This window comes from Physeter macrocephalus, chromosome 17 (genome assembly GCF_002837175.3).
Source record: "Physeter macrocephalus isolate SW-GA chromosome 17, ASM283717v5, whole genome shotgun sequence".
Lineage (NCBI taxonomy): Eukaryota > Metazoa > Chordata > Mammalia > Artiodactyla > Physeteridae > Physeter > Physeter macrocephalus.
The window spans coordinates 38348344-38361110 of NC_041230.1; the positions used below are offsets into that span (position 1 = coordinate 38348344).

At 45.3% G+C, this 12767-nt stretch overlaps 1 protein-coding gene across 10 annotated transcripts in view; it reads left to right on the forward strand.

The window, feature by feature from the left end:
* Positions 1-1835: 1835 nt before the first annotated feature.
* Positions 1836-12767, forward strand: part of ZFP90 (ZFP90 zinc finger protein) — a 70155-nt gene continuing 59223 nt past the window's right edge. For 7 of the 10 annotated variants that reach the window (XR_008615468.1, XR_002891897.2, XM_028477514.1 and 4 more), the window contains exons 1-2: positions 1836-2004; positions 2280-2346. Coding sequence is in view for 8 of the 10 variants with exons in the window: in XM_028477514.1 (XP_028333315.1) it covers positions 2314-2346 (33 nt within the window). In the remaining 2 variants the exon portion in view is untranslated. The remainder of the gene's footprint in view (positions 2005-2279; positions 2347-12767) is intronic. The other 3 variants (XM_024124974.3, XM_024124972.3, XM_028477511.2) reach the window with 3 other exon arrangements.

Sequence of the window (12767 nt, forward strand, 5' to 3'; positions counted from 1 at the left end):
GGCATGTGGGATCTTCCCGGACCGGGGCACGAACCCATGTCCCCTGCATCGGCAGGCGGACTCTCAACCACTGCGCCACCAGGGAAGCCCCCTTTAATCCATTTTGAATTTATTTTTGTGCATGGTGTGAGAGATTATCCGGTTTGACTCTTTTACATGTAGCTGTCCAGTTTTCCCAACACTATGTATCAAACAGGCTGTCTTTTCCCCATTTTATATTCTTGTTTCCTTTGTCACAGATTAATTGCCCATATAAGTGAGGGTTCATTTCTGGGCTCTCTATTCTCTTCCATTGATGTATGTGTCTGTCTTTGTGCCAATACTGTTTTGATGACTGTAGCTTGAAATCAGGGGGAGTGTGATACCTCCAGCTCTGCTCTTCTTTCTCAAGATTGTTTTGGCTATTTGGGGTCTTTTGTATTTCTATACAAATTTTAGAATTATTTTTTCTAGTTCTGTGAAAAACGCCATTTTGTCTCTCTTTCGAATGCAGAAGAATTTAATCTCAGCTCTGAGTCCTGGTTACAAATTCTGGGACAACAGGGAAATTTTCTCTTATCCCCTCATAGTAGTAAATGACCCATTGCTCCTGCTAACCCAGTGGTTCCCATCACATTCAAAGTAAAATCCACACTCCTTATCACAGCCTCTAAAAACCTTTGCTCCATCAAACCCCAGCCTACCTGTCCTACCTCTATGTCACTCTCCCTCCCCCTCACTCTGCTACAGCTACATTAGGCATCAGTTTCTAAAACACATCAAGTTTGTTTCCACCGTGGGGCTTTGGCACCCTCAGTTCCTTCATCCTGGAATTCTTTTCTCCCTCATGTTCCAGCAGTTGCCTCATTAGGTCTCAGTCTACTGAGTTCCTGCGTCAGAGAGGCCTCCTTAGACCACTCATTCATATTTCTGAATGATGCCTTCTGTTTGTTCCACAGCATTATATTTAGGTGGCAGTGGTGGAAAGCATTATTTTTTTTTAATGTCCATCCTCTTGATAAAGCATGTAACAAAAAGAACATTTACTTGCAATCATTTTCTACCATGTGAATATGTGATACTCTAATGTTAAAAAATCAAGTGTAAGTCTAGGAAGTTTTTAGACTATTTGTGATATATAAAACATAATTATATAAATCTAATTCTTTGTGTTGGAATTTTCCATCATTTATTTATTTCCCCAAGTACAAAATCCTGAGCAATTGGATACCAAGTAATGAAATAACATGGCAGTGGCACAGTTTGCTTTTGAATACTGTTCGGGAGGCTATGGATTCATCTGAAGGTTTTTTGTTTTTTTCTTTCTGTAGTATCAACTATTTCATCAAGTATCTTAGCCGTAATATTCTATATATGTGGTCTGCGGAGTCAGTGTCCAAACCTTTGGTAGTGACCCACGAGTGAAGAGGGCATAGAAGAGGCAACGTTGCCCCACTCCCTTCACTGTCTTATTCCTACAGCTTAAGTCAGTACGTGAAATTATCTTGTTGATAGGTTTACGGCTTTTTTTTGTCGGCCTCGTCCACAGGAGTGCATACTCGCTCCCAGAAAGCGGGATCTTTCCTGCCCGATCTACCGCAGTATCCCGCCCCTAGCAACACGCCCCTGGCACAGAGAAGGCGCTCAGTGACTGTTACTGGAATAAGCGGACGCAGGAGTACTCAAGCCCCACCCTCCGACCTGTTGGGCCCCGATAGCGGTCCCCACCCGGGCGCCTCGGAAAGCGAAGCGTCCTACCAAGGCAGCCTCCGTGGGACCCATGCGCGGTGGCCGCTGGGAAGTGTAGTCGCCCGCTTGCGGGAGAAAGGCTCCGCATGCGCAGGCGCACTTCCGGCTCTACCCCGGCGCTGCGGCCATTGTGCGGCCCAGGTGCGGCGAAGTCCGCTCTTCGGACTTCAGAGTTGCAGAGGACTGAACCAGCACCGGGGGCTGGAGGAGCCGGCCCGAGCCCTGGGTGGGCCTGAGGTCCCGAAATCCGTAGTCCCCAGGAGGCGGTGATTCCGAGTGCGCGGGTTGGGGCGGCACCTCCCACGGGCTTTGCGCGTGTGCGTTCGGCCGCGCCCACCATCCTGCGGGTGGGACTGGGCGTGGCCGGAGGAGGGTGTCCAGGAGGCAGCGAGCCTTTAGTTTGGGGGAGGCAGGCCCAGGCAGGGCCCGCACACCTCCCCACCTCTCTCCCCTGGAGAAGTGGCTGGGGGGCGGAGGCGGGCCGGGCCTGGCGGGGCGCGGTGCGGTTGGCAGTTACAGCTGGCTGAGTCGGCCCTCTCCTCTCTCCCCAGACCCTGTCTAGGAGCCGGGCCCGGCGACGCAGGAATGGCCCCGAGGCCTCCGACGGCCAGGCCCCAGGTGAGCAGCCCGTTCCTACCCCGGGGCGTATTTGGAGTAGTCATTGTTCTCCGCTTGAGCGACTCCCCTTTCTGCCTTGCTTGCCCCCTCGGAGCCTCCTAGCCTTGCAAAACCAAGGTGTCCAGAGCTAGGGGGAAAGGGCTTCCCCAAAGGAGGGCTGCACTGTGGGGAGGAGGGTGACCAGGGCGGGGTGGTCTTGTGGCAGGAGTTAAGAGTGGATGTATTAGGAGGTGTCAGTGTTGAGAATCCTGAGGGCCAAGCCAATTCCTTGAACTCTGTCCATTAGGAATCTAGAGGGTCGGGTGACAGAATAGAAAACCGTAGAGGGGAAAGTGACTGTGAGTGAAGGAGAGAGGAGCCCTAGCTTCTGACCCAGGGGCCATAGAGAGACCTTAAGGGACCAAAGAAGCCTGGTCTGGACTTGCCTAGGAAGAGGCAGGAGATGGGCTCTTCCCGGGCAAGGAGGAAAACAACAAGGGAGGACGTGTCCTGTAGTAGCTTTACATGTTTTTTTCTGCTTTAACAGGGGTATAATAATGCACATCCCCAGATGTCCGGTCTTCAACTTAATTAACATAACGCTGATTTGTGAACCCATTTATTCTTGTGAGACAGGAGGCATTTTCTAGAAGCATCACAACTCTGAGCTTACCCATTGATTTACAGACTCTTATCAGTGAAAATATAACAAAGTTCAGATGGTATTTTAATCTGCACTGTCTTTACAATTAAGGAACTATCACAGATTCTAGTTGCTAGGGTGTGAGACAAATCAGGTAAAAATACCAATGTTGTTTAAAAGCAGTTCACAGTAAATTAAACACAGCATATAATGCCTTTATATTTTTTTTACTTCTCGTTATATGTTTTTGTTTTACAGGGGTGAGCTTTAAGGAGTAAGACAAGTAACAGTACTAGAACAAAACAGTTACGTTGTTTGAGGAGAGCCAGAGCAAATCACTGTCTTCAGCACCTTTCCGTATAAAGTGTTTCCTCAGTATGTTGTGAGAATTCAGATGACTTAACTCCCTTAACACCTCATGGGGATGTTGATCATTTCCGCATGGTGGGGGTGGGAGTTGCCTTTTGATGGTGAAAATGAATCTGTGTTCTGAGCAGTGAACTTTAGGGACCTCTTTAAACTTCACTTTTAAAGTTGTGTTCCCTAAAGCACTCAGTTATATTCTCATGGAATGGCCTGACAGTGTTCACTTGGGTTACCTAACTCAGGCTGCAGATGATGACTGGGGACGAAAGACAGGACAGAACAGAACACTGGCCCTCCAAATGGGGCTTTTTAGGCAGAAATTTCCCTTTGTCAGTGGTTCCCCTTCTCTGAGACTGGCCCTCAGAGGAATGCAAAAGATGAGGAGTTGAGTCATGTGACTACTGATCCAGGAAGTTAATTTAGTGGGGGAGGACAGCCTCATGCAGAAGTATAGCACCAGAAGGGTGGTGTCAAGTGTTGCTGCAGAGATCCAGGGACTGCTGTGAGTGCAGAAGGGAGAGGAAATTCTGCCTGTGGGAAGAGTCAGTGGATATTTCACCTTTGAATAGGGGCAGGGTCTAAGCAGGTGGAAATGAAGGGGGTGGGGGTAGAGCTGATTGACTGTGGGTCAGGGTTTAGGAGGCAAGAAGATGAGGGGCCTATATCCGAAACCATTGTCCTGTGTGACAGTGGGTGTGGGCTGCAGGCATTGCGTAGACAAGAATACAAGGGCGTTTGAACTTTTTTCTCTTTGGCCTTGGTAGTCCATTCATTCATTTATACATTCATTCAGCAGATAGTCATTGAACCCCTGTGATGTGTTAAGACACTTTTCTGGGTTTGGTATACATTAGCGGACAAAATTTATAATGGTCTTTGCTCTCATGGAGCTTACATCGTAGAAGGAGGAGGCAAAAAAATTAAGGAAATTGTATAATATCCCAGAAGGCATCAGTACCCTAGAAAAAAGATTAAAGGTAGAGAAGGGTAAGGGGAATTGAGTAGGGAACTGGGGGCTTGTGGTAGGAGTGCTATTTATTTATTTATTTATTCATTCATTTATATTGGCTGTGTTGGGTCTTCGTGGCTGCGTGCAGGCTTTCTGTAGTTGTGGCGAGCGGGGGTTACTCTTTGTTGCGGTGCACGGGCTTCTCACTGCGGTGGCTTCTCTTGTTGCAGAGCATGGGCTCTAGGCACGTGGGCTTTCGTAGTTGCGGCGTGTGGGCTCCAGGGTGCGTGGGCTTCAGTAGTTGCAGCACACAGGCTCAGTAGTTGTGGCGCACGGGCTTTGTTGCTCCGCGGCATGTGGGATCCTCCTGGACCAGGGATCGAACCCATGTCGCCTGCATTGGCAGGCGGATTCTTAACCACTGGGCCACGAGGGAAGTCCAAGGAGTGCAATTTAAATAGGGTGGTCAGGGTAAGCCTTATCCTTATTGAGATGATACCATCTGAGCAGACTTGAAGGAAGTGTGGGAGTTAACATTCAGGTCTGGGGGAGAGTGTTCTGGGTAGAGGGAACAGTGGGATGTGTGTCTGGTGTGTTCAAGGAGCTGCAAGGAGGCTATTGTAGCTTGAGCCAATGTTTTTCAGCAGGGAACTGTACAGTTTCTTAGTTTTAAAGATGGCTGTGAATGATGTGCAGGAGCAAGAGTTTGAACGTTGGGACTCCTTTGGTTGAGACCTTCTCCCAGGGCTTAGCTAACAAATAACTAAAGTGGTGCCACAGTGGGAGGGGAATGGGAGCAGAGATGGGCCGGGCGGAATACCCCCAAAATCCTTGGGATCTATGGATTGTTAGTAACTATAGCTGTGTAAACACTATGCATTCTTTTTTTCGTTATATGTGTACTGTGTTTTTAGTTAGGATTTCGAAAAGGTGTTTACCATTCTTTTTTTTTTTTTTTTTTTTTTTTTTGCCATTCTTAAAGTTGAAGCCACCAGAGAAGTAAGAAATGGGGAAAGTTTTGTAAGAAAAAGCTGCTTATGGAGACCAGGTTTCTTGGTGTTCTTTCTTGAAGGGGAGGAAATGCAGAGGGACCAGGCCCTGGTCTCTGTTGACTTCAGATCCCAAGAGAACTCTGTGGTTCAGTCATCAGGATTGAACAGACCCAGCAAAAGCTGGCTCAGGTCACAAACTCAGACGAGATGCTCCAGGGAAACCAAACCACTTGCTGAACCAGGTCAGGATGTTTGTGGCCAGGGATATTCAAGCTCCCTCCATACGGAGGTCCCCTTTCTTAAGCTCTTCCTGAGCTGACTGGTGCTGGTCTTTAAGCTTCAGCTCAGACCCTCCTTCCCCTGGGTAAGGTCAAGTGCCTCTCTTGTGCATTCCTGTAGCACCTATGTACACTTGTCATAGTAGTGGCTCATGTCATATGGAGTGGTGTGCTTACCCATCCATCTCGTACTGGGCTTTCTGCTTTTCTAGAGAAGGGCCACCTGACTCCTTTCATCCTTTGCTCCAAAGTACGCACACAGTAAGTGGGTCTCACATGAGCAAACATTAATAACCACTTAACCCCAGGCAGTGATTTTATACTTTCTGCATTTTCTGCTCCTCACATAGCAAAAATGTAATTTTTCCAATTGCAGTGATGCTAATTTTCTGATAAAGCAATTGCATGAAACAGTGTGACTTTCACTGAAGAGTTTTGTTTTGTTTTGTTTTAAATTTATTTAGTTATTTTGGCTGTGTTGGGTCTTTGTTGCGTGCGGGCCTTCTCTAGTTGCAGCGAGCGGGGGCCACCCTTTGTTGCAGTGGGTGGCCTTCTCCTTGCAGTGGCTTCTCCTGTTGTGGAGCATGGGCTCCAGGCACATGGGCTTCAGAAGTTGTGGCATGCGGGCTCAGCAGTTGTGGCTCGTGGGCTCTAGAGCACGGGCTTCAGTAGTTGTGGCACGTGGGCTCAGTAGTTGTGGCATACGGGCTTATTTGCCCCATGGTATGTGGGATCTTAGTTCCCCAACCAGGGATCGAACCTGGGTCCCCTGCATTGGAAGGCAAATTCTTAACCTCTGGACCACCAGGTAATTGAGGGGAAGTCCCCTCAATTACAACATTTTAAATTTCATCTAATTTTTATGAGGATTTTTCTTTTGTTTTTTTAAATCACTTTTATGGCTGTATTATACTGCTTTGTATGATATACTAAAATTTATTTAACCATTTTTCAGAGGACATTTAGGTTGCTTCTGAAGTTTCTGCTATTACAAATAATACTGGGATAAAATCCCATTGGTTACAATAGATAATTAAAAAAAATTTTTTTTACGTGAGAAATCTTTGGCAGGTTTTGGTGGCATGCTTATCCTTAATTTGTAGAAACATTCAGATTGCTTTTCATCTTCTTCTGTCTTTTGAAAGAATTTACCTATAAAACATTTAGATCCAGGATTTTTATAAAGAGGATGACTTGGGAACAGTTTTCTCTGTTTCTTCCTCAATTATTTTCTCTCCTTTTTTGTGTCAGCATTGGTGATTTAGGATTTAAAAATTATCCACTTCACTAAGGTCTTTCACATTTCTTAACACACTGCTGGGTATTTTACTAGTTTCTCCCCTTATTTTTATTTTATTTTTATTTTATTATTTTTTTTTTTAAATTAATTTATTATTTATTTATTTGTTTTGGGTTGTGTTGGGTCTTTGTTGCTGTGCCCGGGCTTTCTCTAGTTGTGGCGAGTGGGGGTTACTCTTCGTTGCGTTGCGCGGGCTTCTCATTGTGGTGGCTTTTCTTGTTGTGGAGCGCAGGCTCTAGGTGCACAGGCTTCAGTAGTTGTGGTGCACAGGCTTAGTTGCTCTGCGGCATGTGAGATCTTCCCGGACCAGGGATCGAACCTGTGTCCCCTGCAATGGCAGTCGGGTTCTTAACCACTGTGCCACCAGGGAAGTTCCTCCCCTTATTTTTAAATTGATTTTTTTTTTATATTTCTTCTTTTAGTATATTTGGCAGAGGTTTTTTTGTTCAACCAGTATTTAAGAGGAGCCAGCTTTTAGATTTGGCTGTTAATGCCATCGTTTTGCCATTTGCCTCTACTATTTATAATCCAAGAATAGAATTCACTAATCTGTAATTTCGTTTTTTGTGTGTGTGTGTGATACGCGGGCCTCTCACTGTTGTGGCCTCTCCCGTTGCGGAGCACAGGCTCCGGACGCGCAGGCCCAGCGGCCATAGCTCACGGGCCCAGCCGCTCCGCGGCATGTGGGATCTTCCCGGACCGGGGCTCGAACCCGCGTCCCCTGCATCGGCAGGCCGACTCTCAACCACTGTGCCACCAGGGAAACTCCTGTAATTTTTTTTTTAATCCTCAAAATAACTCCTCGTTTTCCTTTGGTAAGAATTACCCAGACTCTATTCATTCACTCAGCAGACATTTTTAGAATGCCTGCTCTGTGCTGGGTGGTATTCTTATCCAGGGTCACGCTTCAGAACCAGTCAGGAGAAGGCACCTGCTTCCTGTGGGGTGACAGTAAGGCTTCAGTGAGAAAATTTAGTGAGGGGGTGTGTGGCCCGCGGTGAATGCTCAATAAATGTTAATTGTTGCTTTTTTATAATGAATCATGTAAGGAGCTTTTAAATGTTGCCTGGTAGGGCCCTTCATGCATGGCCAGTTTTTCCAAATTGCCCCTGTGATTCTGGAAAATTCCAACATGCTTAGTTTTGGAAATACTGAAATGAAAAGGAGTTTAAGAAATTGTTGAGGGAGAAAAACATGAAAATATAGCTATAGTTCTGAAATTGAGATGTGGACCAGATACTATAGGTGGCAGGGATCTGGAAAAGCTTCAGAAGGGAAGGGACCATTGAACTGGTTCTAGAAGGATGACTTGGAATTTATCCTGTAGATCTGAGGGAAGAAAGTACATGATGGTCAGAATAGGATGTACAAAGGCAAGGAAACATGGAAGAGAATGATGTAATCAGGGCAAAGAGTCCACTTGTCGGAAGCATGGGGTGTATGGCAGCAGGCAGAATTTAAGAGAAAGATGATTCTGTCACCTAGAGAGAATGGCCTGAGGTGGAGATCTAGAACAACCTAGAACAGTGTCGTTCAAAACAAACATAAGCTACATGGATAATTTTAAATTTTCTAGTAGCCACAATGTAGAAAGAAACGGGAAGTTAATTTTAGTAATGCATACTATTTAACCTCATATAGCCAAAATCTTATCATTTCTACATGAATAAATATTTTTAAATTAGTAATGAGATGTTTTATATTTTTTTTGGTACTAAGTCTTTGAAATCCAGTGTTTTACACTTAACTGCACGTCCTAATTTGGACTAGCCACTTTACTAGTGCTCAGTATTCACATGTGGCAAGTGGCTACCATATTAGACAGCATAGATCTAGACCATTAGGCCACTGCCTGGCCCAATGGCATTGTTGGCAAAGGAGGATTTGAGCTGGGTTTGAAAGATGAAGGGAAGGGACTGAATGTAGGAGACATTTTTGAGGCTGTTGGTAATTCTAGGGCATAAAGGAAAAATGAAGAGTCAAGGGTAAGGTCCAGGTTTCCAGTTGGGATACTGTAGATGATGATGCCATTAGCCTCAGTAGGGCATCTGTGTATGTGTGTGAAGGCTGACAGTAATCATGTTACTTCTCTCTGTACGCACTTGTTAGGGATGCTGTTAACTCTCAGCTTACCAAACTGTTATTGTCCAGTATCATAGAACACCAAGTACTTGAGTGAAAATGCCACACTGTATCCCAGTAAATTTAATGTATTCTAATTGGTTAGAGTAACTTGGTCTTAGAGGGGGGTAGTTTTTATATTACTATAATTGTATATAATATAAAAATTAAATATTACATTTAATAGTTATATTAAATATAATAAATAAAAATGTTATATGTAGTATAAATACAATATTTTAAAACATGTGATTTAAATAACTAGATTATTTTTACTCACTAAGCTGCCAGGCTCTGGTTTTGAGCTTTGCAAAGTTGCAGAACTACAGTTTCCTGAGTTATAGTTTTAGGGGATTTCGCCTGCAGGGATGGTATATGCTAGAGTTGGAGGAGCGTGTCTTTTTATAGTTGGACATGTCCTTCCTGGGTGTACTCTTTCACCCTTCTGCTCTTAAAACTCATATTTCTTCAGTTCAGGGAATCCATGTTATAGATGAGAAAATTGGATCTTCAGGAGGTCTGTGATTTGCCCAAGGATATTACACACTTAACTTCTTAACTTAGTATGTGCTGTTTCCAGTTCTTTGCTTTGGGCTCCATCATTTGGCCAAGGTCCTCTTTATGTCAGCATGAGGAAGGGGAACTTTTTTTTTTTTTTTTTTTGTGGTACGCGGGCCTCTCACTGTTGTGGCCTCTCCCGTTGCGGAGCACAGGCTCCGGACGCACAGGCTCAGCGGCCATGGCTCACGGGCCTAGCCGCTCCGCGTCATGTGGGATCTTCCCGGACCGGGGCAAGAACCCGTGTCCCCTGCATCGGCAGGCTGATTCTTAACCACTGCGCCACCAGGGAAGCCCAGGAAGGGGAGCATTTAATACTTCTTGTTAATTTTTAAAGGATGTTGATTATGAGGTCCAGTTAAATCTGGAAGAAGGGTAAGCAGTGTTTACAAGACATCACTGGATCATTTTATTACAGTCTGAGGTGTGACGTGCATTGGGAATGCCCTAAAGTTGATTTGATTCAGAGTGGCTAACTCACACCAAGGATCTCAGAGTACCTTTTACCTATTTAATCTTGCAGACCACTGACTGTCCATTATGTACCAAAATGGTTCTGGCCTCTGGAGATTCGAAGGTGCCTGAGACAAGGTCTTGACCCTCTAGAAGCACAGTGAACAATAGATAACAGTTGCCATAAGGTAGTGTCTTATGAGCTGTGCTGAAGAGAGGCCTAGGGAGGGCAGGTGGGGGGCAGGGGTTAGCCTAGACCTGGAGGTAGAAATGGAGCCCCCGAGGACAGAACTTGACTGAGTCTTGGTGGGAGAGTGTTAGCAGGCAGAGGAGGGAAGGCCAAACATTTTGAAGCAGCACTTGCAGAAGAGAAAGAGATCTTTTTTTTTCAAGGAGGTGTAAGTGTTCTGCACACTGGATCATGGTGTACAAGGGGAAGAGAAGCCAGAGCTGAGGCTGCAGAAGTAAGGTGAGGACTAGGTTGGAAGAGCTTAGAAGCTCACACTAAGGAGTCTAGTTTTTAATCTCAAGGAAAATTTATTAAATATTTATGGAGCACCCACTATGTGCCCGGCCTCTTGTAGCCAATGGAGATTCAGCCATAAAGAAAATAGGTAATATTCCTACTCTCCTGGAATTTACATTCTGCTGTGGGATGCAGACTGTAAACAAATAAAATATGACACGTCAGGTGTAAGGACTATGAAAAAGGAAAAGAACAGAGAGTGACAGTGCAGGGTTGGGGGGGGCGCTGTTTTATATAGCGTGGTCAGGGACGTTGGGTCTGGTGAGGTGACATTTGAACAAAAAGCGGAAGGAAGTGAGTGCGGAGCCACATGCATATCTGCAGGAAGAGGCTTCCAAGTCAAGGAACAGGCAGAGTGAAGACCTCAGGCAGAAGCATGTGTGGTACGTTCCAGGAGTTGTAAGGAGGGCAGGGTGAGTAAAGGTAAGAGAGCAGTAGGTTGGGGATGAGGTTCAAGATGAAGTCAGGGAGATAGTGGGGGGCCAGATTGTGAAGGGCTATGTAGCTACTGTAGAGTCCTTGGCTTTTACTTGGGATGAATTGGGATGCCATTGGAGGCTTTTAAGCAAAGGAATGACTTGCTCTGAAAGGTTTTTACAAGATGAGTCTAGTAGTTATATGGAAAACAGACTTGGGAGGGGTGGGGCATGAGTGTAAAAGGAGAGACAAGGTAGGAGATAGTAGCAGTGGTCCAGGTAAGAGGTGATGGTGGCATGGACTAGGGTGAGGGCAGTAAGAATAGGGAAAAGTGGGAAGAAATTAAAGGTTTGTATGCATGATCAAATTTGTTTTAGAGAAGCGACTCTGATAGTACACAGGAAAGAGTTGGTGGGACCGTGAGTAGTAGAACAGAAGTTAGTTGTCCTGCCAGGGCAAGAAATGAGTGGCCTGGACTAGATATTTGTTTACTGGTCAGCACATTCTTTAACGTTAGTTCAACGTATTTGGGGAAGCAGAATAAAGTCAGGAGGCCATGTGTTAAATATGGGGAGCCAGCGAAGCAAAGGAATCCAGGTTGGCTGCCAACTCTGTGTTCCTAAACCAAAGGGGCTGTAAGTTTAGAGGACAGAGTAAGAGTGGAAAGGTGTTACTTCTCACAGCCTAACTTAAAATGTCTGCCTTGGTCCAAACCTTTTCTCTGCTAGCCATGTGCATCCCAAATCCAGCCTCCCTTCTCTAACTTCTCAGTACCTGGACTGCATTCCCACTCTTTTTTCTCCCATCCTAATGGTACTTAACCTCTTAAGGCCCAGTGCATAGCCTACCTTGAAGCTTCTCTCCTGTACCCAGTTTTCCCTGCCCAGAGCGCTGGTAGCACCCACTTTACTATGTATTGTCTCATATCGTGCTCGAATAAACAACACATTTTAAAATAAACTGAAACCTATTCAAGGACTGCAGTGTTTTTCTTTTGCATTTTTATTCTGCCATGGTGCATATGGTAAAGCCAGGCACCTAGTAAATACCTAGTGTCCCTTTTTTTAGCATCTAGTATCATTTTACCTGGCACAGTCAGATCCCTGACCTCTGTCAGAAAAATCTGCCACGTTTCAACCCTTCTCTTGTGAGGTCACAGCGCAGTGTTGAGCAGAAATGTGATACGGAGGAGCCGTTGTTGTGTACGGATGCGGTCATGCACCTCCCTCAGTAGATGGGGCCACTCTCCTTTTCTGTAAAATTCAGATCTCAGCCATCTCCTTAAGGCTCAACTCAGTCAGGAAAGAGATATTTAGTGTTGGATCAGGTACTTGCTAGACATTGGTGTTCTAGAGTTTAAAAAAAAGGAAAAGTAGAGTCCCTGCTCTCACGATGCTCACCATCTACCTAGGAAAACAAGCATTAAGTAGATTATTAGGTCTATTTGAATTGTGGATGCGCAAAGTGGCCTAAAGCACATGATATGGGGATTGACCCTCCATTGGGGGATCAGAAAACCTCACTGAAGATCTGCTAACCTACACCCGAAGTATGGAATTAGCAAGGGAAAGACGGATGGGAGGGTGCGGAGAGAATTATATCTTCCAGGAAACAGAAGTCCAATTCAGCTATAGCTAAGCACATGGGAGGAGGGCATGGAATAAGGGAGAAACCTTCACGTAACTTTCCCTCACTGCTTCAGCGAACTCATGGCTCTGCTTTCAGTGTCTTTTCATGTTGATTGTCTTTACATACTTTATTACGTATTTCTTTTTTTTTTTTTTTTTTTTTAAAGAAGATGTTGGGGGTAGGAGTTTATTTATTTATTTTTGCTGTGTT